This window comes from Anomaloglossus baeobatrachus, chromosome 4, assembly GCF_048569485.1.
Source record: "Anomaloglossus baeobatrachus isolate aAnoBae1 chromosome 4, aAnoBae1.hap1, whole genome shotgun sequence".
NCBI lineage: Eukaryota > Metazoa > Chordata > Amphibia > Anura > Aromobatidae > Anomaloglossus > Anomaloglossus baeobatrachus.
In genome coordinates, this window is record NC_134356.1 from 592,132,474 (window position 1) to 592,158,332 (window position 25,859).

At 45.8% G+C, this 25,859-nt stretch overlaps 2 protein-coding genes across 3 annotated transcripts in view; one reads left to right on the forward strand and one right to left on the reverse strand.

The window, feature by feature from the left end:
- TACR1 (tachykinin receptor 1) overlaps window positions 1-25,859 on the forward strand; it is a 425,739-nt gene that overhangs the window by 167,197 nt on the left and 232,683 nt on the right. The gene's annotated exons all lie outside the window — the stretch shown is intronic.
- LOC142301173 (microtubule-associated serine/threonine-protein kinase 1-like) lies at window positions 14,508-24,614 on the reverse strand. Its single transcript, XM_075342203.1, has 15 exons — window positions 24,510-24,614; window positions 24,101-24,194; window positions 23,727-23,797; window positions 23,269-23,354; window positions 22,723-22,931; window positions 22,107-22,245; window positions 21,881-22,013; window positions 21,573-21,738; window positions 21,318-21,419; window positions 20,949-21,071; window positions 20,687-20,796; window positions 20,498-20,589; window positions 19,991-20,079; window positions 15,203-15,292; window positions 14,508-14,983 (listed from the first exon to the last, which is right to left on the reverse strand). Exons 1-15 carry the CDS (start codon window positions 24,612-24,614, stop codon window positions 14,844-14,846), a joined length of 1,749 nt encoding a protein of 582 aa, XP_075198318.1. The 3' UTR covers window positions 14,508-14,843.

Consider the following 25,859-nt stretch of genomic DNA (forward strand, 5'->3'; position numbering starts at 1 on the left):
GCAGGCTCTGGCCCTGGGAACTGTAGCCTTGGCGGTGACTGTGTTTCCCTTTACGGTGTGAGCTGTTGCCTTCAATCGGGTCTTGACTGCTGGGAAACCCTGGAGGTTCCCTTCGCTAACGGATTTGACCAGTTTTACGGCGACTCCTAGCCTGGTCGGGGTTCGTAAGCCCTGCCGTATGGTGCTGGCTTCTCTTTGCTCCCCGGTCCGGTACCGTCGGGCCACCGCCCGTCCCCGGTCCTTACGGTTCGCTCCAATCGGCCTCTCCTGCAGACGGTCACCACCGTCTGCCAACCTTGCTGTATGTGCCCGGGCCACGCACCCGGACACGGTCAGTCTCCTCTACTCCACTTCACTCCACTACTCCTCAACTCCTCTCCAAACTAATCTCACTCCTTTTCCCGCCTCCAGGACTGTGAACTCCTCGGTGGGCGGGGCCAACCGCCTGGCCCACCCCCTGGTGTGGACATCAGCCCCTGGAGGGAGGCAACAAGGATTTTGTTTGACTTCGGTGTGCGTAGCCGGGGTGTGGGGTGTGTTGTTGTAGTACCTGTGACGACCTGGCTTGTCCAGGGCGCCACATCATCATGTGAGCTTTCTTTGGCTGATGCAATCTTCTGCTTTATGTAAATTGTCAGCAGGCATTTTTGGGTCATTTGCATGAGTCAAATATTGTTCGAATTCACAGGATCCAACAAACTTCCTAAAATTTGACACAAATTCAATTTACATCAAATTTGATTCACTTATTTCTTTACAGCTTGTATGTCAGTATTTACAGAATAGGGTTAATTTAGACATTAAAGGAAACCTGTCACCAGATTTGGCGACTATAAGCTGCAATCATCACCAGAATGCTGTATATAAGAGCCCAGGTCACTGTGTAGAACGTAAAAATCACTTTTATAATACTCACCTGGCTGGGCAGTCCGGTCCAATGGGTGTTACTGCTCTCTGGTCCAGTGCCTCTTCTCTGCGGCGGTTACCGTCCTCCTTCTTCTGAGGCCCATGTACATGACATGTCTATGTGGCGCCCTGGACAAGCCAGGATGTCACAGGTACTGCAACAACACACCCCACACCCCGGTTAGGCACATCAGCCGCCCACACAAAATCTTTGTTGCCTCCCTCCAGGGGATGATGTCCACACCAGGTGGGGTGGAGCCAGGCGGTTGGCTCCACCCACCGAGGAGTTCACAGTCATGGAGGCGGGAAAAGGAGGAGAGTTGAGTTCGAGAGTAGAGTTTGGAGAGTTGAGGAGGTGGTAGTGGAGCAGACTGACCGTGTCCGGGTACGTGGCCCGGGCACAGAAACAGCAAGGTTGGCAGACCGTGGCGACCATCTGCAGGCGAGGCCGATTGATGCACAGCCGTAAGGACCGGGGACGAGCAGTGGCCCGCCGGTACCGAACCGGGGAGCGAAGAGAAGCCAGCACCATTCGGCAGGGCCTGCGAACCCCGACCAGGCTTGGAGTCGCCGTTAAACCAGTCAAATCCGTCAGCGACGGGAACCTCCGGGGTTTCCCAGCAGTAAAGACCCGACTGAAGGCAACCGCTCAACCGTGAAGGGAAATACAGCTACCACCACAGCTAGAGTTCCCAGGGCCAGCGCCTGCGGGCAAAAAGGGGCTCCTTCGGCAAATATACTGGGGAGCGGGTTACCGGTGGGAAGCCATCGGGGCCGAGAACACAACACCGGTGCAGGGAGAGACAGTTACTGCCAACCTACCGGGAGTGACCGTCGCAGCCGTCTGTGGGACTCGTCCATCCAGCCGTTTGTTTTACCAGAGACTCTGTGTACATTACTGGCTGAGTAAGTACCACCGTGCCGTCTGGCACTGCGCTGCCCCCACGACCCTGCAGCCGGCCAAGCCCCGCAATCCATCTTACAGTCAACAACTCCGGGCCCCGGGACTACCAAAACCCCCTACCCACGGAGGGGAGAGAAACATCCCAGCTGCTCCCTGTCATCGCTCCCGGGATTCCCGTACAGAGCAGCCGTGGTGCCCCAACCTCACCACACAACGTGGGTGGCGTCACAAACCGACATCCCTTGGGTAGCATATAGAAAACTCCCATCCTTGGACGAGGGAGTTGAAAAAAGTCATCAGATGTCTGGGTACAGATTCCACAAACCTTCTGGATCTAATACCTGAGAATCCAAGGATGGGAGTTTTCTATATGCTACCCAAGATTCATAAGCCAGGCAACCCAGGGAGGCCGATCATCTCAGGGGTGGGAACGCTCACTGAAAAAATCTCTGGGTGGGTAGAAAATGTCCTTAAGCCACTGGTAAGGAAGACCGCCAGCTATATACAGGACATCACTGATCTTTTAAAAAAGCTATCTACAATAGGTCCTCTACCCGAGAGTACCATCTTAGCCACCATGGATGTGGAATCTTTATACTCTAACATCCCACATGAAGATGGACTAACCGCCTGCCAAATGTTTCTTGAAGCTAATGGGATCCCTTCTGAGTCTGTATTAAGACTCGTCAGATTCATCCTCACACACAACTTTTTCTCTTTTGGCGAGGAGCTATATCTACAACGCACAGGAACTGCTATGGGAAGCAAAATGGCACCACAGTATGCCAACCTTTTCATGGCTAAACTGGAAAATGACTTTTTAGCATCCTGCAACCTCAAACCATTGGCCTATTTCCGTTTCATCGATGACATCTTAATAATCTGGACCAAATCTGAGCAAGAGCTTCTAAAATTTCATGAAAAATTCAATGCATTTCATCCAACCATAAACGTGACATTGGACCACTCAAAAACAGAAATCAACTTCTTGGATACCACCATCAAAATTCAAAATGGCTCAATCCAGACATCAGTGTATCGGAAGCCTATTGACCGTCCCACATACCTCAGATGGGACAGTTTCCATCCTAAACACATTAAAAAGTCCATTGTCAACAGCCAGGCCCTCAGATATAATCGTATCTGTTCCAGCCCTACAGACAGGGATGAACACTTAACCCATCTTAAAAAGACATTTCTAAACCAAGGCTACCACCCCACCTCCATTGATGATCAAATCATTAGAGCCACAAGGACCCCTAGAAGTGAACTGCTTCAATACAAACAAAAAGAGGAAAATAGTCGAGTACCTCTGGTGGTGACCTACAACCCACAGCTTGAGGTGCTGAGAAGTACGGCTAAGAAACTTCACCACATTCTACACAAGGATGACCGGTTAAAAACAATATTCAAAGATCCTCCATTGCTGTGCTACAGGCAACCTCCTAATTTAAGGAGCATCATGATCCGAAGTTCTATGCCCTTAGACACACCAAGAGGAACTTATCCTTGCAATGTAAAGAGCTGCAAAACCTGCGCTCACGTAGAGACCAAAGACCGGATACAGATCCCTAACACACAGAAGGACTATAAGATTCCTGGAACATTCACATGCTCCTCTTCCAACGTGGTGTACTTAATCCCGTGCACTATATGTCCTATTGGGGGCCTCTATGTTGGAGAAACAGGACAGAGACTGAGAGCAAGGATGAGATCTCACCGCCACACAATTACGGACAAAAAAATCCATTTACCTGTGGCCAAAGATTTCTGTGCTCCAGGACACAACATAAACCACATGAAAGTTGTCATATTAAAAGGCAACTTCAGATCACAGAGCCATCGCAGAGTCTGGGAATACAAATTCATCACAATGTGTAACTCTGTGGACACAGGACTCAATCTCTCAGAAGGATTTATGACTCATTATAAAATCTGAGAGGTCAGCTCCAGAGACTCACCAGACCTCTGATCCCACATGGATATTGGGACAATAAAACACTCACACCACTAATCAAAGCTAATTAAGGATTCACTTTCCAAGCTCAGTGTTTGTTTATTTAAATGTCCTTTTACTATGCATCGCTCTGCCCTGTTTTGTGTATATATTTGTGTTTCTTCAGATATTTTGTCATACCATGCCTGAGGAAGAGACCTGAGATGTCTCGAAAGCTTGCTTTATAACATCATATTTTATTTTAGTTAACCATTAAAAGGTATCACAACTACAAAATTTTAATTTTGTTTCTCTCACTGAGAGCAATCAATCATTTTTCAACTGGACAACACGGTACCAAAACCTTTTTCTTTTAACATGATCTATAAGGACATAGCCATTTTTTGTTTAAGAAGTAGAGTTGAGCAGATAGTGAAAAATCCGGGTCCGGCGGCTACCCGGCGGTTTGAAAAAGAAGTCCGGATCCGATCCGGAGTTTGGCCCCATATATGGTAATGGGGAGTGGAATCCGGGGACAAGAGAGAGAGAGGGAGAGAGAGAGAGAGAGAGAGGGAGAGGGAGAGGGAGAGAGGGAGAGGGAGAGAGAGGGAGAGGGAGAGGGAGAGAGGGAGAGGGAGAGAGAGAGAGAGAGAGAGAGAGAGGGAGAGGGAGAGAGAGAGAGGGAGAGAGAGAGAGGGAGAGGGAGAGAGGGAGAGGGAGAGGGAGGGGGAGAGGGGGAGAGGGAGAGGGAGAGAGAGGGTGAGGGAGAGGGAGAGGGAGAGGGGGAGAGGGAGAGGGAGAGAGAGGGTGAGGGAGAGGGAGGGAGAGAGAGAGGGGGAGAGGGAGAGGGAGAGGGAGAGAAGGAGAGGGAGAAGGAAAAAAAACACAGAATCCGGATCAGACCCGGATCGGGCACTGAAACCGCGCAGATCCGGATTTTTACAGTTCGGGATTCCGCTCAACACTAGTAAGAACTCATGCAGAACATGGACATATTCATGGACCCTGAACAAACACACAGCGTCCGTAAAGCCATATTATCAACCCTAAGCCCCTCTGAGACGGCATACCCTCCCTTGGTGGAAATGCTTTGGAGGAGAAGGAGTAGAGCCCACTGTTTTATAGATACATAGTATGGATGTGTGTATGAGTTGTAATTATATGACCCCCATAAATCTTTGTATATTTTTAGATATTCTTTAGGACATCGGTCATATCTGAAAACGAGAAACATCCAAGGTTACATAAAATCTGGGCACCATACAACAACATAAGGTCACTCATTGAATTGCTTGGACTGCAAGTCAACCTCATTGTTTATTTATGAAAATAAGGCAACTAGCAACCTGCAATAATTCACAAAAAGTCTGTGATGACTGTAGGGTTTGTAACGGTGACCTTGTGACTATAGGGAAATAATGAAGTTTTCTAAATCCTGCAATTTTCTATTCTGGTATTTTGATTGATTAGATAAAAGATGCATGTAAACAATAGCATGACGTCGGCAGTAGTTGGAAATCATAACAGATAGCGTGTATAGAATGATATCTGATGTAGGCCATTCAGCATTAAGCACAGGACATGAATAAGAGTACTGTACTTTATACAATACGATAAAGCCAAAACAGTCAAAGATCAAGGAGTGGAGTAAGACATAACAGAAAGTGATTGGGGGAAGGAAGGAAGGTATCATGGGGTATGAAATTACTAAATAGGGACATTTATACTGGACTGGAGTCCCTGCACTGTCCCTTATCTCAAAGGTACGCTTGGAGGTAGCGAGGTCTGAGCCCGCCAGCGTTACACTGACTCCTGTCAGAGCCCTCTTCTTACTCCTCCTCTCCCCCACCCTTGGAGTGGGCTGGACACACAGTAACAAACCCCACACAATGACATGGACAGGGGAAAATCCAAAACTCGTACACACTGCACACAAACACAAAGGAGAGACTATATGTACGGGATGGAATACAGTATAAGGAAGGATGTAAATGCACGATGGCAAAACTTCCACACCATTCAAACAGTAAACTATTGGTCACCAAGAATAGGTTCGCCACAAAGCCCGTATTCGCAGGAGCATAAGCTGAAGCTATTATCGGTAGCAACAAACAGACTCTCAAATCTTATATAATAAGGAGGAGATAGCTGAATAGGAATTAGCAACCTGAGTCTCAGGGAGCCGCACACCACTCCAAAGAAATTAACTCCTTCAGGAATGGAAAGCAGTGGAAAAAAACTCAGCCGATGCCCAGGTGAGGCTGAGCTACTAAGAGAGATCAGGTTGCCGCTGCACCCTGCGAGTGTGGACCTGGAAACCACATGACGGAAAGAAGGAAGGAAGGGTAAGTTCATCTCAGCAAGCAAAATGGAAAGAAAACAAAAATGAAAAAAGTAGAAAAAATATATATTTGAAGGGGAAAGTGAATGGATGTTATGTCATATTAGGGCAACCTCGAGGATGGGTAAACGTGGGTAAGAATATTTGATCCACAATGCCCAGATCAGAACACATTTTTCAGGCTTATCCAATAAAATTCTGAACAATTTTTATTTTATAATAAATGTGTCCATTCTGGACTTCACTTCTTTTTGGGGGAGCAGATGGAGCTTTTTTTAATGTGCAATAGTCTGCTTGGCAGGCAGAAGTAAGAGACTAAGGAGTCAAAATTGTGTACTAGTAAGGTCTGGCACACCTTAATAATAGGGGATAAACCCTGAGATAACACCAACATGAGAAATTAAAGAGGGTTGTTTTATACCATGGATTCTGGACCAAACTGATTAGTTTAGGCCATGTCCATGCGGTATGAAGCATAACAGGGCAGCCTCTACAACAAGAAAAGGAATAATCAGGTACATAATGAGCAATCCCACAATTTCATTGCTTGATAGTTAATGAAAATTATATAACGTTTCTTAGTATAAATGTGAAAACGCCTTCAAGGACGTCTACTGTTATTTCCTTCTTTTCCCTTTTGATTTTTTAAGCTACAGTAGTTTTTGGCATTTATTCTGCACCTCTTGAGGTTTCGTTGACAATATTACAATCTTATTGGGCCTCTAGGTAATCTGTTATATTCCAAAACAAATACAAGCAGCAGGATAGACAGGAGGATTTCCTTCTGTAGGCTGCTTCTTGCCACTTGCAGATGTCTTGTTATGACATAGATGGATGAAGCCTATTCCTAGGTTTTCTGAAGCATGACTTATATATATGTATACATTTTGGGCACTGAAAGTGTATATCAAGAGCACATGGCTGCCCTGGAAGTGATGGCTGCAGAACTTAACGTGGTACAAGAGCCAACCAGAGGTCGTAGTCTGTGCCAAGTGGTGTGGTTGGTTAAATGACCATATTGACTGACATTCTGGCCCCGTTTTCCAATATTGGTTTCTTATTTACAATATCAGATGCTTAATTGGTAATAATAAACTAGCAACTAGTTTTATATTAGAACGATCACCTAATTTTAAAGGGGTAGTCTACTGCAAAGTATAATGACCACATCGATTTAAAGCTGGGAAAGAAGTTTTTTCTAAATACCTTCCTTTTCCAATTTTGCCTGTGAGCAACGCTATCACTGTCCACTCATCCTCATCATGTGACTACTGCAGTCTCTGATGTCCGGTGATGTCACGTCAACTTCTGGAATTGGAAGTTGACCCGACATTACCGAGGTGGGAACCAGGGCTGTGATCAACGATGAAACTCTCTCCACAGCCGAGTCACTCACGGAGACTCGGTCCCACCTTGTTAATGCCAGGTGAACTTCCAATTCCGGAAGTTAACTTGACATCACTGGACATCAGAGGCCACAGCAGCCCGGGTCATGTGATGGGGATGAGCGAACAGCAATAGTGCCGCTCACAGGCAGAATTGAAAAAAGGTGTTTACAAAAAGCCTTCTTGATGTGGCCAATATACTTTCTAATGGACCACCTTTTTAAGTTTAACAGGGAAAAGAGAACAATGTAACACATTAATGTATCAAAAGTGAAACATACTGTACATACTGCATGAATGTGAATATTTATAGATTCGGGCTAAATTAGAAACTTTTGCATCCAAGTTTACATTAAAAGTTGGGGCTGTTCAGCAATATTTGGCCATTTGGATAACAATGGGCTACGATGACTGTTAGGCGGCCTCAATATTCCCGTATGGGGAGCAAAGTCATGGGCCCTGGCAGGCTTGTAAATATTCAAAAAAGTCTGTGTTGGTGATGTCTAGACATTTTGCCACCATGACCTTGTTTTCTATAAGGAAACACTGAGGTTGCGGTAATGTCACATTTTTACTTTGACCTACATATAACCAAAAGTTGTGATTTAACGCCAAGCAAAAGGAAGAAGAATGAAAGCTTAAAGGGAACCTGTCAGGTGTAATATGTACCCAGAAACACAAGCAGTTCTGGGTGCATATTGCTAATCCCTGCCTAACTGTCCCTGTATCTAGTAGCATACATAAAGAGATCTTTAGAAAAAGTATTTCTAAAGATCCCTTATGATATGCTAATGAGGCCAGGGACTAGTTGCAAGGGCGTTAGTTTCCGGTCATGCGCACTATCAAGCCGGGTGTACACGTCCCGGCATCATAGAGGTCTAGTGTGCATGACCGGAAGTGCCGGGAGTTCTGATTATGCGCACTGACCCTAAGGGGTACTTTGCATGCTGCGACATCGCTAGCCGATGATAGCAATGCTGAGCGCGATAGTACCCGCCCCCGTCGCACATGCGATATCTTGTGATAGCTGCCGTAGAGAATATTATCGCTACGGCAGCTTCACACACACTTACCTGCCCTGCGACGTCGCTCTGGCCGGCGACCCGCCTCTTTCCTAAGGGGGCGGGTCGTGCGGCCATCACAGCGACGTCACACGGCAGGCAGCCAATAGAAGCAGAGGGGCGGAGATGAGCAGGATGTAAACATCCCACCCACCTCCTTTCTTCCGCAAGGCAGGTAAGGAGAAGTTCCTCGCTCCTGCGGCTTCATACACAGCGATGTGTGCTGCCGCATGAACGAGGAACGACATCGTATCTGTCGCTGCAGCAAAATTATGAAAATGACCGACACTACACAGATCACCGATTTACGACGCTTTTGCGATCGTTTATCGGTGCATCTAGGCTTTACACGATGCTACGTCGTTACTGGCGCCATATGTACGTCACTTTCGATTTGACCCCGACGATATCGCAGTAGCGATGTCGCAACGTGCAAAGTACCCCTAAGCCCGGTGTCTGAATCGGTGACAATGGACACAGGTATGTGCTTCACCACTGATGATGACGCTGGGCAGTAGGCATTGAATAGCATGTTAGCACCCCCCTGTGGGTGTGCTATAAGAGGACTGAATGAACGCAGGAACTAACGCCCTTGCAACTAGCCCCTGCACTCATTAGCATATCATGAAGGATCTTTAGAAATACTGTTTCTAAAGATCTCTTTATCTATCCTAGTGTATACAGGGACAGTTAGGCAGGGATTAGCAATACGCACCCAGAACTGCTCGTGGTTTTGAGTGCATATTGGACCTGACAGGTTCCCTTTAATTCTTTTTTAATTGTTGCAGGAAAACTTTTCAAAAAGATGTTTTAAGCCAAAAATAGTCTTCTAGTCAAAAATGTAGCATTGTTGGGTACTTTAATTCACCCGCAATGCGCTGAGCGTGCTCTAATAAACTCAGGAGCACGAACTATAAGTGAGTACAAAAAGCTGCAATAGGTGCATGATCAAAACGTTCTACTATACAGAAGGGACATAGTAGAAATGCACAGGCAAAGAATATTATTGACAAGTAAAAGTGAATTGCATGGGGAAAATTAATGATTTAAAAGGAATTGAACATTTCTAAAAGATAAGTGAAGTGTGGAACAAGCCACAGACATCTGAAAGATGTTAAGCACATCAAAGCAGAAGCAGGCAGCAGTACCTTTCTAGATCTATGTAATTGGTACAGATTCCAATATGTAGGGCACTATATTTACACAGATCTGTTGCTAGGGTATATTTTTTATATTTTATTTCTTCATTCTTAACCCTGCACAGGACGATTCCTCCATGTATTCAAATGCTTGTTATTAGACTCCAAATAAGTCATTATGAAATTACATAAGTCATCTTTGTCATAGAAGGTCTGGTTTCCACAATACTGAGGGTTTGGATTCTTTACATGTTAGTAAAAAATAATTTTTAGACACTTTATAGTGGACCTTGGTGAAGATGGTCATGAACATGAGAAAAATATTGTCCAAACGCACAGACTTTGGTAAGATTGAGGTATTCGCGGGGCTGTCTGAAAACCCACAGTCTTTGAAGTAGGTGCCCGATGCCCTCCAAACCACCAGCATTGGAATATTCCTTTATAAATATGCTGCATAACAAGCCTTTTATTCTGTTTGACACATTTAACAGATCTGTCATGTCCTTGCCAGAGTCCACTCTTGCGACATCTGCTTCGGTCACAAGGCGCCGCCGTATTCCCGCCGTAGATAGTGCTGTTGATAGGGAAGGAGTCAGTACCAGTGGTTGTGGTGCGCACAGGCTCTGCCCATCCACTAAGCTGGATTTCCCTGGGACCTGCAGTACCACTGGCTGACTGTGATGTTGTGTGCCTTCCAGTTGAAATTACCACCTTTCAGCCACAGCCAATGGTAAGGCACCACACCCTTCTTATTCCTCTTCCTGTCTGCTGGTTTCTGCGAGATATAGTCTTATAGTATTCTGCTGGTCTCTGATTCACACCCTGCTCCTAAATTCTTATCCCCATGTTTTGACCTTTGCATGTTCACTGACGAATCTCCTGCCTGCCATGTTTTGTACTAGGCTCCCATCATCAGTTTGACCTTGGCCTGGTTTCCTAACTTCACTCTTGCTTACCGTTTTTGTCTATTTTTGTACCTCCTGGTTGGGACGCTGCTTGACGACTACTCTTCTCTGGACTGCAGCCTTCAATAGGCAGTGATCTCTTGGACCCTGTAGTAATTCCAGATCCCTGTATAGGGGTAAAAGGGTTCCAGGGTTCTCTGGATTCTGCTGAGGTGGCAGCTTACCTTTTAGTCTGTCCGTGACAGCCATCCTGAGTCTGTGGTTCTAGGCAGACATCACAAGATCTTTAATAAAAGTATTTTTACAGTCTGTTTTTAATACGTAAATAACCTTTTGACTAGTCAATGGGGCATTTTTTTCCTCAGCCCCATCCAGCATGTTATCACGCCACATGATTTGCAAGAGATGACATCATCACTACCTCTCGGGAAATCTTGCGCATGCGCGAGACTTTATTTCCCACAGGTCATTGCACCTCAGAAGCCAGTTGTTCACTTCCCTGCTTCAGAGGTGCTTTATGCATATCCAGAAGCAAAAAAGAAGCTTGTCGTCAATGGAGGAGTTGAAGCTCAAGCTTCTTCTTTGCTTTCAGACATTCACAGTCCGCCTCTGAAGCTGGAAAGCAAAAATCAGCATTATTGCCAGCTTTCTGCAGGTCTCTCACATGTGCGTAACTTTCTTGACCAAACGTCTTTGCTCCTCTGAAGCTGGGTGTACGCTTCCCGCCTTCAGCAGCGCATTGTGCATGTCCAAAAGCAAAGAAGAAGCTTGATATTCAACTCCTCCATTGATGATAGGCTTCTTCTTTGCTTCTGGACATGCACATTATCCCTTTATAGCCGGGAGGCTTACAACTGGCCACAGAGGTGCAATGACGTGTGGGAAAGAAAGTCATGCGCATGCGCGAGATTTGCAAAGAGCTGGCAATGATGCCGTCCATTGCAATCATGTAAATAACATCAAAAGGGCGTAATAATATGCTGAGTGGGTTTACTAGTCTGGGGAAACAACGGTATGCTGTGGATATGAAGCACTAAGAAGAAGGTTGATGTCAGCGCAGCATATCCTGGTTTCCTTCTTCGACATCTATAACTAGTCTGGGGAAACAAAAGTCCTATTGACTAGACATAGGTTATTTGCATATTAAAAACTACTTTAAAAATACTGCTCTATTGATGTGTCAAACAGTATAAAGAGCTTGTTAGGAAGGGTATTTATAAAGGAATATACCAATGCTGGTGGTTTGGAGGGCATTGGGCACCTGTCATATCCTTTAAAACGAGAACAATGCTCCTTGCTGTATTTCAACATATCTTGTTTTGTTTTTTTTCAAAGGGGATAATTACGGTAGCAACTAATGTGTCTGGCAGGAGCCTATCTCTCTCCTACTTAAAAAGTCAACAGGCACTTCTAGACCAAGTTTCCATCGCTGACAAATATCTCATGTGTGTGACTTGTCTTAAATGTAAATCTTGAATATTCCAAAGCATTTAATACTAAAACACATGAAGAGGTGTTATATGAATGGGAGTAATGTGCAGTCATGTGCTGTAATTAGCTAAACAGATTATTCCATTCAGATAACCTTTTCGCAAAATTCCGAATGTTGTTGAGGTTTGGACTGACTATTTTGGCAAAAGTGTCTGAGTATTGGGCATTTAGGGTTGAAAAAAATTAACATTAGTCTCATTATCGCATATATTTTGCCTGCACAATCCACTGTATGAAAAAATGGTACCTTTATTCTATGTCATTAGAATTGCGGCAATAGCAAGACTGCTGAGACCCCAACAAACCCAAAACTGATCGTCTCATGTAACGAAAAACCACACCCAGTTATATAAAATAAGACTCTACTAGGATATATAATAACCAAATCTCATCTTTTAGTGGATGGTGGTGGGTCACAGCCCAAAATGTAATATATAAAGCTGAATGTGTGTATGTGTGTGTGTGTATGTGTGTATGTCCGGGATTGGCATCTGCACAATCGCAGCTACAGCCACAAAATTTTGCACACTCACACGACTGGATCCCGAGAGCGTCATAGGCTATGTTTTGAGGAGAAATTTTAACCCCGCGCTTTACAGTATTCGCCAAAAAACCTACCTCCATTAAAGCGAATGGAGCTGAGAGCCACAGTGCAGCCAGAACGTCAGAAGAAAGCGCAACCACGCCCTTATATGGAATATTGCCGTGCCACAATGCAGGGAAAGAGGCAGACACAGACAGGGTAAGAAACAGACATAGACAGGGTAAGAGACAGACACAAAGAGACAGACGAAGACAAAGAGAGACTGACAGGGAAAGAGAAAGACACAGACAAAGAGGCAGAGACAGACACAGGGAAAAAGACAGACAGGGAAAGAAAGGGAAAGAGACAGACAGGGTAAGAGACAGACAAAGACAGGGTAAAAGACAGACAAAGACAGGTAAAGAGACAGACAAAGAGACAGACACAGGGAAAGAGACAGAGGGAAAGAGACAGACAGGGAAAGAGAGGGAAAGAGACAGACAGGGAAAGAGACAGACAGGGAAAGTGACAGAGATAGATAGACAGACAGGGAAAGAGATGGATAGACAGATGGAGAAAGAGACAGAGACAGTCAGAGACAGACAGGGAAAGAGACAGGCAGATAAAGAGATAGAGAGAGAGACAGAGAGATATATACAGAGGGGGAGACAGACAGAGAATGGGAGAGAAACAGAGAGACAATTACTATCCCGGGCGTTAATACATTCTATTTATACATTCTAAACTGGGAATGTTAATACATTCTATTTTGTTAACAGTTATTAACAGCAGCACTTTCTTCAGACAGATACAATCTCTTTATATAGTTTCACAGTGTAGCAAAAGACATATCAATTTTGCTGGTCGTGGTTGCTTCTCACAGTTACCTATATTGGCAGCAGTACCCTGCACACTCTAGTGGCCTACTCAATTATCAGGTCACCCTTTCTCATACACAAACACGTGCCTCTAGCTGTCTCTGATGTGGTATTTCTCTTTAAAAATGATATCAACATTCAGAAATTTCCTTTATGGCAATTGTCACATTCAGGGGTAAGCCTCTGTTTTCTTAATCTATGCTCCAATTACAGCTAAATGTCAGTTTGTCAGCCGACACACTCTTTAATAGTAGAAATCGGCTGTCAGGTTCCTTAACATGTGACAAAATAACATTAGAAGCCTCATATGTAGAAATGAGCGGACCTGTGGAAGTTTGGTTTGATGGGTTCAGACAGACTTTAGATAGAAATCCATGTAGCTGCACGCTCCTGTTTAGAGAGCGGCATGCCGTGCCGGGTGATGCGATGCGAGATGTGCGCAAGTTACATCTCAGTCACTCGCAAGTGTGACTCTGGTGTAAAGTTCTGCAGCAGCTGATGTGTGTATCATGAGGTTATACAGCAGCTGAGGTGTGTATGATGAGTTTCTGCAGCACCTGAGTTGTGTATGATGAGGTTCTGCAGCATCTGAGGTGTGTATAATTAGGGTCTTCAGCAGCTGGGACTGACGGTGGGGAGGGGAAGTAGTAAATATGTATGAGGGTTAATGAGCAGACCCGGATGTTGTGTTACAGCCATGTGGGAGTCTCGGAAAGTATAATGCTCCTGCTTTAATACTTGTTTTATTTCTTTTTCCTTTATTTTTTTTTATTTGTGTGGCTGAATCTGAACAGTTACACAGAGTTCCCACAGAACTCCATTTTGGGGGTCCATGCACAGATACTAGGTATTCGGTCCTCAATCTTTTTTGCCCATCACGACTTCGCAGGTATGCTAGCATCTAAAAGGCGCTGTGCACGCATAACCTTAGGAATAACAGAATCTCCGATCCTTCACACCACTTCTGGCCCGAGTGCAGAGGATTAATGAGAGACAAAGGACCAATCTTCTCCTGTTTGGTGTAAAACCCATCCGACATTTATGACATGTATAGTAATGATATGCCATTACTGTAATATCAGTAATAATCAATTAAGTTCAAAAGCCAATTAATCAATTTTAAAATTGTATTTTTTGGGGGCCTCTCAATGTAAATCCCTATCAATATGTCTTTGCAGTGTGGGAGGAAACCGGAGAACCCGGAGGAAACCCACGCAAACACGGGGAGAACATACAAACTCCTTGCAGATGTTGTCCTTGGTGGGAACCCAGGACCCCATCACTGCAAGACTGCAGTGCTAACCACTGAGCCACCGTGCCGCCCATAGATGGTGCAAGTCCTGATGGTGGACTTGCTGCTGTTTCTTCAGGGTGCTAGATGTAGGGGTCTTCTGTCCCCGAGAAATCTATGGAGCCCTGCTGACAGCAAGCAAAAATGCAGCTTTCTCTGACAGCGCGAGCAGCCCTAGATAATCCACGCCGGCAGGATGAAAGCATCCGGCGGAAGATAGAACCTGTGAGAAGAGACATCAAACCAGTGTAAGTAATGGGACTCCATATTAGAGGATACTACTGTGGCATCACTGTGACAGGACGGTAGAGGAATTTTCTCCATATATGGGATCATTATCAGTCATCATACATGAGACAATCCCACCACTGACAGATCACATCTGCTCCACATGAATTCTCACTCTGACATCACAGAACATGGGGATTATGGTCACACTTACCTCGCCTTCTCTCCCCCTCTTCTACTGTCTCTGCTTTTTGTTGTGTTCTCAGTTTTAGAGCAGATCTTCTTCCCGTCTGAACTGGAGACTCTAATCAAAAAGTCATAGAAAAATGTTTATTATAAATTCATAAAGGATTAGCTTTGTATCTTCATAGAGTTATGTGAACTGATTACTATACACTAGAGTTGAGCGAGTACCTAACTATTCATACTCCATATACTCATAACGAGTTCTGTCTAATACTCACGTATTCATTCCGAATAGCATGTGTGTGGCGCCCTGGACAAGCCAGGACGTCACAAGCACAACACCAACACACCCCACACTCCCGGTCAGGCACACCAAAGTCAGACAAAAACCCTTGTTGCCTTCCTCCAGGGGCTGATGTCCACACCAGGGGGTGGGCCAGGCGGTTGGCCCCACCCACCGAGGAGTTCACAGTCCTGGAGGTGGGAAAAGTAGGGCAGATAGAGTTTGGAAGTGGAAGTGGAAGGAGGAAAGTGGCAGTTAAGCAGCCTGAAGTTGGTCCGGGTGTGTGGCCCGGACAGATCAGTAAGGTTGGCAGACGGTGGTGACCGTCTGCAGGAGTGGCCTATTGGAGCTAGCCGTAAGGACCGTGGACGGGCGGTGGCCCGGCGGTACCGGACCGGTACGCAAAGAGAAGCCAGCACCATCCGGCAGGGGCTTACGGACCCCAACAAGGCTAGGATCCGGCCCACCGCTCGAGCCACCACCGAGCAGCGGCAGCAGCAGCCGGACCCGAGCAGTGGGAGAGCGCAGCGTCCCCTCCTCCGCCCGCGACAACTTGGCGTCACGAACAGGATCTTACCGCTCTGCCGTCTGGTAGAGGTGCGCCTTGTTACCGCCGGAGGTGTCCGGCCGAAAAATTGGAGAAGCCGTCATCTTGGGCGCAAAAAAATCCCGCTCGAGCATCTCCTCAAGTAGTAGAGGCGCGAAGGCCGAAGCCCCGCCCCTGTAGAGGAGGAGCCGGAAAGAGACTAAGGGGGACTGATGGCGTCTGGCCGCATGTAGCCCGCGGCTATAAAAGCAGGGACGCCAGGACCCTGCGGCCATCTTGTTGCTGGTTCCTGGAAGAGGCCGCCAGAGCCATGTTTATGCCGTCCCGCAGCACCGTAGCCCCCGCGCCTGGAACCGCAGCGTGGGTGGAGATCCGGACCACGCAGCTCCAACAACGGCTGCAGGTCAAGATGCAGCTCCTCCTGGAGGAGTGGGAGGCCGACATGGCGGAGGTTGTAGCGACCGTGCGGAGACGCGAGGAAGAGGGAGCTTCGGAAGGGAGGGTGAGTGACTGGTAGCGGTACCCCGTATGTCCGCCCAGGCAGATCGGCCTGTAGCCGGAGCCTGTGACCGACCAGAGTCGCTACCCTGGAAAGTGCAGAAGCCTGAGCCAGGGGCATCCCCAGAAACTTCCTCCGAGCCGGAGCCGACAGGCCGCTCCGTGCAGGAGGCCCGGCGGAAGAGGACACCTGTGCCCATCCCCCACACCTCGGCTGAGGTTGCGCCGGGTTGCCGCTGCAAGGCAGCACCCCAGGCCAAGTCACCGCGGGACCTTCCACCCAGATCACCAGTGGTGGGCAGTGTCCAGAAGATCTCGCGGGGCCCGACCCGTGCGCCGGAGCTTGCAGCAGCTCTGTATTGGGACAGGGAACCGACACCGCTGGGCCCAGAGATTGCTGAGAGAGACAGGAAGAAGGCGGAGTTGGTGGCTCGTACGATCCGGGAGAAAGAGAGCCTCCGTCAAGCGACCTTCCGAGTCTGGGGCCCGCTGTATGAAGGGCAAGTGAGGCGGTTTGATGTCCGCCGGGGCTATGGTTTCATCTACGAGCCGGGGCTGGAGGCCGAAGTCTTTGTAGCCCGGCGGGATGTCAACGCCCACCTGCCGGAGGAGCACCCTGGCCGTAACTTGATGCCGGGAGACCTAGTTCAGTATACCCGGCACTGCGGGAAGAGGGGGTGGTTTGCGTTAGACGCCAAGCTGAGGGGCAGCCAAGAGGCCCGAGTGTCCACCGCGCCACCTCCCCCAGCCGACACCGAAGAATCAGAGTGATGGCAGCGGAGTCTCGTTGCAAGTGTCCCCCGTTGGGACCATCAGTGTGCTGTTTAAAGTTTCTTCGAATGATAAGTAAATAATTGATGAGAAGTCACCTGATTTGAAGCCTTAATTTGAACCGGTCGTTGCCGGCAACTGGTCCCCGTTGGGACCCCTTTACCAAATACGTAGGAACTACTACGGACAAGCCCAAGAACTGGCAGGGCAACCACGAACTTGTGGTATGTAAATAAAAATATGTTTTAAGGCTATACCGTAACCGCCTCCGGAGAGGCTGATTTGGAGGATGGGCCTGGAGGGAAGTGATGGCCCAGGCCAGCCACTACCGCAACCGGTGGCAATCCTCTGGGGGTTTCAGGGGTTCCCCATGGACGTGGGTCCCCTGAAAAGGACAGAACCCGCTCGGGTAACTTGTGCTGGACTGGGGTCAAGGGGTGCTGCCTGTTTGCTTAGGGGCAGCATCAGGGCCAGGTTACTTGGGTGGGAGATAGCGGAAGCCGTTACCGTTTAGCAACGTTTAAGAACCATGCCTCCCGATGTGGGAAGATGTTATTATAATTGTAACCTGTTGACCGTTTATCTTTTTCAGTTTGTGAAAATAAAACTGGTGATGGCCAGGCAGCCCGCGGACGGTCTGCATTTTACTAAGGGAGAATGTGGCGCCCTGGACAAGCCAGGACGTCACAAGCACAACACCAACACACCCCACACTCCCGGTCAGGCACACCAAAGTCAGACAAAAACCCTTGTTGCCTTCCTCCAGGGGCTGATGTCCACACCAGGGGGTGGGCCAGGCGGTTGGCCCCGCCCACCGAGGAGTTCACAGTCCTGGAGGCGGGAAAAGTAGGGCAGATAGAGTTTGGAAGTGGAAGTGGAAGGAGGAAAGTGGCAGTTAAGCAGCCTGAAGTTGGTCCGGGTGTGTGGCCCTGACAGATCAGCAAGGTTGGCAAACGGTGGTGACCGTCTGCAGGAGTGGCCTATTGGAGCTAGCCGTAAGGACCGTGGACGGGCGGTGGCCCGGCGGTACCGGACCGGTACGCAAAGAGAAGCCAGCACCATCCAGCAGGGGCATACGGACACCGGCAAGGCTAGGAGTCGCCGTGAATTTGCCAAATCCGTTAGCGAAGGGAACCTCCTGGGTTTCCGAGCAGCCAAGTCCCGACAGAAGGCAACAGTCCAACCGAGAGAGGGAAACACAGTCACCGCCAAGGCTAAAGTTCCCAGGGCCAGACCCTGCGGGCAAAAGGGGCTCCTTCAGCACCCATCCAAGCTGGGGAGCGGGTTACCGGTGGGAACCCATTGGAACCGTACACACTACACAGGTGCAGGGAAAGGCAGTCACCATCAACCTGCCGGGAGGAGAAACACCGCAGCCGTCTGGGGGACCCGTCCATCCAGCCGTGTGTTTTACCGAGAACTGTGTCCTCATCATTGGCTGAGTGAGTACCACAGTGCCGTGCGGCACAGCGCTGCCCCCGCGACCCTGCACCTCACCAGGCCCCGTAGCCTGCCTGCAATCCATCCCTACCCCATCACCGGGCCCCGGGACAACAAACCCCGTACCCACGGAGGGGAGAACTAACATCCAGGCTGGTCCCTGTCATCGCTCCCGGGATCCCAGTCCAGAGCAGCGGTGGTGTCACCAATATCACCACGACCGTGGGTGGCGTCACGGACAATATCCAATCCCCACAATAAATCCCCACCCTTTTCACTCACGGGCGAGGAGCGCCGCTCGAGTCCCCGGGATCCAGCCCACCGCTCGAGCAGCAGCCGGACCCGAGCAGTGGGAGAGCGCAGCGTCCCCTCCTCCGCCCGCGACATGTGCAATGTAAGTCAATGGGGAAAGCTCATAATGTAACGAGTAACCCGAATTCCGCAATATTTGCTACTCACACGAATAGTACGGCATTCGGGTTACTCATTACTTTGTGAGTTTTATCCCATTGACTGGCATTGCACACACTATTCGGACTGAATACTCTACTATGCACATATCACTATACTGCGTGCCGCTATTTGGTGTCTCCCCAAGGATCTATGTCCGCTTATTAATATGGCATTACTTGCAGCAGGACAAAGTGTTATTATATAATCAGTTAGATAAATCAGGACTTGTCACCAGGTCAAAAGTGTCCAGTATTCACTCTTCTTTTATTCCCGCTGCTCTCCTGAGTTTGCTGTTTTTTTTGTGACCATCCCCTTTTCAGTTGCAGAGCTATGGGCCTTTATTAATTTGTGCTCATTTTTATGGTGTTTACCATAGGGGCGTGGCTCATGCGGAGTTGCCTAAAGACACGCCCCCAAAGAATCCTGTGAGCCACACCCCTTTGTAAACACCATAAAAATTTGCACTAAATAAAAAGGCCTAATAGTATGGGGGATTTTATATAAAAAAACAACTTAATATTCAGGGGGCAATGGGAATAAAGTAAGTAATTTCCTGATCCTTCATGTGCAGATTCACATTACACTTTTGGATTATAGGCTAAGGACAACATCTGCAAGGAGTTTGTATGTTCTTCCCGTATAATCCGTGGGTTTCCTCTGGGTTTTCCGGTTTCCTCCTACACTACAAAGACATACTGATAGGTAATGTAGATTGGGATCCCCAATGGGGATAGTGATGATCATCTCTGTAAGGCGCTGTGGAGTTAATAGCGCTATATAAGAGAGTAGATAAATAATACGATGATTTATAAATCAGTACATACCTGAGACGGAGGGCGAGGATGCCACACTGCTTTTAATAGTGAAACACTGATTCTCATCATCAGATTTGGAAAGTGAAGATTCTTTCTGTCTGTTTGATAGAAAAAAAAATCAAGTAAATTACAAGTAAAAACATTATAGAAGGACGAGCACCTGCCTGTAAGGCCAATTAGGAGAATACGGAAGAGATACCCCACTCAGGACCCCATTCTACCAGAAATAATGAACTCTAACTAGTAATATTGGCCTGTATTGAACTGGAAATGAATGGCTGGTCTCAATATTGAGCTGTTATTGCAGTGTTATCACAAGCCAGAACTACAGAGATCAGCAAATCAGGGGACGGTGGATGCTGGATCAGACCACAGTTGCGGAGGGGGGCCAGCGCTGAGGAAGGGAGGGCCATCACATTCTACTTGCACCGTTTTTCTCGCCGTGTGTTCTAAGCCTTAGATTTGTGATACTCGTCTCTTAAAATACAAATAATAATAATAATAAACAGTACGTACATGTCTGAGGGGTTTTCGCTGTTCTCTAGAGAACAACCTGGAGGTGACACAGACTCTTCATTGGTCATCCTCTCAGTATTAGTGATATATAGCTAAAATTAATGAAGAAATATAGAATAGATTTATTTTAAAACCTTTTTTATAACTATAGATGTTATTATTATTTATTTTTATTGGCTACATACTTACTTTAGAAAACTTTTGATAAGGTGATACAAAATTTTGGACTTCCGGCCACTCATTGTCCTCACTCGTGTCCTCCTCATCTGAATCCATATGTTCACATTTCATAGATTGAGCTGCAAAGTAACGTGTTATTAGAGATTATTAGAATAAGGCTCGGTCAGACAGTCACCATGTTATCACTAATAATGATGGGAGCTGATTGTCACATAAAATGAAAGACAAGACACACAGCAGTTTTCTGCAGATGACGTCTCGTGTTACTTACTGTCAAAGTAGCCGGTGTCCTCATCTGACTCTAGATTAGGTACGAACAGGGGTTTCTGACTTAGCAGGTTGTCAAAGTCCAAGTCCCGCAGGAATGGATGCATTTTGATCTCATTTGCCCCTCCTGGAAAAGGAAGACAAGAAAGAAAATGACAGTCATTGACAGAGAAATGTCTCTATATCTATACAGTTTGTTATTCTGAACTGAAGATAAAACAGAGCCAGACATGAAGGAAATGTAGTGAAAGTCATAGTATGAAGAATGGGGAATGGACAAGTAGGTGGAGCAGAGACCCTCAGTGCTGGTCCTCATGGGCACGGTCATTTGTCTGGTCACTGAGGTGTAATAAGTCATTATTAATAATATTACCTGTCCCAAGTCGATGTTCCGGATTTTTTCTGAGCAGCTCAGTGATTAATTCTTTCGCTTTTTGTGGTGGACAGTAATCTTGAAATGTCCAAGGTATCTTATCTGTTATACAAAAAGCAAGTATTACAGAAAATAAAACATCTGCATTTATTTTTATGAGAAAACATTTTTCTTAACAAAGGTATAAACTTAGGCACAGAGGAAATCAACCCAAATAAGAGAGACATCACATAGCATTCAGATCACTTTACTTACCATGGACGATACGGCGTTCAATCTCCCTATCAGAAGCCCCAGTAAATGGTTCACATCCAAATAGGAATGTATATAGAAGGATCCCTAATGACCACCAGTCAATAGGTCTTCCATATGGTTTCATTAGGAGAACTTCTGGGGCCATGTATTCAATTGTGCCAATAACCTGGAAACAAACAGAAGAATGAGATGATCAATAAATATCATTGCAAGAAATAACATCAAAGGAAACGTCTAAATGAGAAATGATCAGATAAGGAGAAAGAGAAGAGATTGGTAAAGTACAAGATCCTGTAAGTAAAGCCGACCTCTTTATCACGGAACTCTCTGATGATGTCCTTAGTTGGAGCCTTGTAGACGTTGGACGTTGGTCTCATGAGGCCGACTTTTGAAATTCCGAAATCAGTAACTTTAATATGTCCTGTAGCTGTTATCAGGAGGCTGTGAATGAAAAGATGGCGTTAGTAATAACCCATAGACTCTATAACAAACTGTAACTTTCTTCCCCTTCATTATGCTACAGGAGTCACTTACTTCTCAGGCTTCAGGTCTCTGTGCACCACACCATGGTTATGCAGATATTCCACAGCGACAACTGTTTCTGCAATGTACAACTGGGCCAAGGGGGCAGGAAAAATACCCCTGCAGTTTAGGAGATTTCCACAGTCTCCTCCTACACGAGAAAGCAAATATCACAGGTGAGGGTTTGTTACAATGTAAATTACACATGATGAGGGTGAATGCGAAATAATCAGAGATATTGGAACAGGAGGTCATATATAGAGAGAAACTGTATATTGCACAGCGTATATTGTATACTAGAGAGATACAGTATACACAGAGATAGAGGCCGGCCTCATCTACAAGCCTCATTTATTTCTCTGTGAAAGTTCCCATCTATAAAAACTGTTCAAAAAGAAACAAGTTATGCTTTTATCCTTAGCGGATATTGCCGCCATGCTCAGTCAGGACATACGCCCGAGGATTTCACAGAGATCAATGATTTTTCAGGCATCTTGGTAATTGATACCTTGTAGTAAATGCTGTGCGGACATGTAACCCCCCATGTGGTCACAATCTGGGTATATATAAGGAGCTCGGATTAAGCAGACATGGTGGACCGTATATAGATACAATGCATGTGTCCTACCTGGTACATATTCCATGACCATACAAAGGTGTCGTCTAGTAGCAAAAGAGCAGAACATGTAGACCAGAAAGGGGCAATCCGCAATTGCTGAGATGTCCCTCTCCAGAAAGGCTTGTTCAAGACTCGCTCTCTGTTTCATGTTCTGCTTGTCCATTTTCTTCATGGCGCAGATCTGTTTGGTGTCTTTATGGCGCACTAAGTGGACGGCACTGGAGAGGAGGAAAATCCATGATTTATTATCAATTGTTACTAATAATCTGTCTATAGACCTCATCAAATGATCTTCTGTACTAATGGTTAATACTAGAAGTGAGACCATTTCTAGAAATCCGTGTCTACAAATACTTAAGCTAACACTCGATAAATGATCCCCTATAGGAGGTCCTCATCCACAATCCACCCCATCTGTCCTGAATAGTAACAGACGTGGACAGTGATGTGGACTCACAATTTCTCTATAGGAACATTGCACGAGCAGGACACAGAGACATAGGCATCGTCATAAGGAGCCCCGGGATATAAATATTATATTAAAGAAAAGCTCACCCAAAACTTCCAAAGCTGATCAGCTTGATTGGATCATAGTCTCCCTTACAGGGATTTCTCATCACATTTACGGATCCACTCTCGGCCTAAAATTAATAAGAAATTACATTAAGTCATAGAAACTGTAGAAAAATAAAATGTCCAGATGAAGGAACTTCTCCCTTCTATATTATTTCTATATGATGTCCTGCTAATTACAATGCAGCAGATGTAGAGGACGTGATACAAGCCGGACCCTCCACAGACGTTCTTATATTAAAGGGTTATATTCTTCATATACATACATTATTGTACTGCAGGGGATGACGAGGTACATCACACAGAGGAGGCAGGAATAATGCCATCATACACATAATAGGTCTGATCTACATGAAGAACAGAGACATCCCATTGTCCTATGGGATGTGTAATTCGTACCCTGTCATCTGATGATATACATGTGTCCCTCTGATACTTACACTGGCAGATTCGTGGACGATCTCTGGTGTCTCACATATTCCACATCCAGTATTTGCCGACAAAATTGTTCCTAAAATAATGATAAAATAATGAAGAGACAACATATAATAGTCTATATCAGTAGATAAATCTGTGATTGCTCAAGATCTGGTCGAATCCCCAACAATGATATGATCGTGGACCCATGAGCCTTATTTTACATTTCTAAGCTGAGAGGCGAGAAGCAGAATTATATGAGCGCCCTCCATTATAGTCTATAGGGGGTTCTTGAGCAGCTACCGGCTTCATACAGAGGATGAAGAGTGAATCTTCATATTCTGTGTTATTCTCTATTACTTGACATTTGAATGTAAAATATTGGTGATCAGCTTACCGTCTATCGGATCAGTATTCAGCCCCTGCTGACTGGTATCACCGTCAGGGATGTTTAGGTGTTGCCTCTCTTCAGAGTCACCTTCTGATGTTTCCTGATGGATATAATATATATCATTAATATAACATCTCAGAAATACATAATTACCGTATATATAAGGCAGGAAGGACTAAACCTGGATTTACTTAATCATTTCAGTATTAGACTAACTATACCCAGCCGCTGCCTCTAGTAAATCTACGGTAATATATAATGGACTTATATATACAACTGTTCTCTAATATCTTCTCAGAAGTGCAGCATATATGAGAAGGACGATTGTGATAACCGAGCGAGACAGAATACAAACTCTGCACCGCTGAGTACAGACTGTCATCCCAGAAGGAGCCGCAGGGACAGGCTGTCATACGATATCCTGTGTCTGCCTGGAGCCAAAAGGGAGGGCGCGAACATCATAAATCTGACCTTCTGCTACATGACTGGAAATCTGGAGAAGATCAGACAACAAGGACATGAGATATAGAAGAAGATGGATCCTTACCTGACGCTCCGGTGAGCAGAATGGGTACTCTAGTACCATCAGGACATTTTCGGCCAGTTGTTTAATAAAGGCCAATTCTCCACTTTGGGATTTTTGTTCAGCCTATAGAGATGAAAATAAAGAAGAAAATCATGAGAAAAAGTGCAGAATGGAGGAGGCCATTGATGTCACCATCTTACTCCTATCTGCACTAAAATGCTTATATTGGGATCTGACGAGGATCCAGTAGCTCAGTGACGAGGCCAAATTATTAAAATCTGACATGTCACTGTATGTCGTAATAACTCTGGAACGCTTCATCACATGCCACAGATTTTAAGAATGTTTTTTCGTGATACATTGTATTTTACGTTAATGGTATCTTTAAGAAGATATGTTTTGCATTTAATTATATATATATATCAGAAATTAGAAAAATATTTAAAAAAAAATTGCAATTTTCAATCTTTGAATGATTCTCACTTTAATGCGGATAGTCACACCACACAAAATAGTTAGTAAATTACATTTCCCTTATGTCTGCCTTACATAAACACCATTTGTCAAAGATACTTTCATTTTCTTAGGATGTTACAAGGTTTAAAAATGTAGCAACAATATTTTTATATTTCCAAGGAAATTTACAAAACTTATTTTTCTAGTGATCTATTTGGTTTTGAAGGGACTTCAAGGAATCTATAACTTGGAAAAACCCCAAAACTGATACCATTTTAAAAACAGCGCCCCTCAACATATTCAATACTGCTGTCAGGTACTTTATTAACCCTTCCTGTGCGTTTAAGAATTAATGCAAAATGGCATGACAGGAATGAAAACTAAAGCCACCACACTCCAAGGCCATAATTTAGACTTGAATTGCTATGGCAACCGTCAGGACCACACAATCATGATCTCAAAATGAGGATTAGGTTAACGAGGGAACCCCCATACTCTAATAACCATCTAGATGAGGTAGTCACTATTTACAGCAGCATTTAAGGGGTTATTTGGCCATGGTCAGTGACAACACCCATTGTGACTGATGCAGCAACATCAGCAATATGTCAGCTATAGTGGACAGCCGACAGCTGCTGCATTTTCACCCATTTGGGGATGGTATTGATGGAGTACGAGCCCTTTATGGGCAAGTAGTCCCTGACTGAGGGCCTAGGTTGGAGGAGAAGGAATGGAGCGGTGTCCGGCAGCTGTTTTGTACCAAGGGGCACATGATTAAAGTTT

Excerpts from the sequence above, each read along its gene's own strand:
- LOC142301173 (XM_075342203.1), bottom strand. The coding sequence starts at position 24,614 with ATGTCCTTGTTGTCTGATCTTCTCCAGATTTCCAGTCATGTAGCAGAA. Across the intron at positions 21,072-21,317 it reads GGAACATCGACTTGGGACAG|GAGGGGCAAATGAGATCAAA; the intron begins GTAATATTATTA and ends TTCCTTTTCCAG. Across the intron at positions 20,080-20,497 it reads AGCGAAAACCCCTCAGACAT|ACAGAAAGAATCTTCACTTT; the intron begins GTACGTACTGTT and ends TCTATCAAACAG.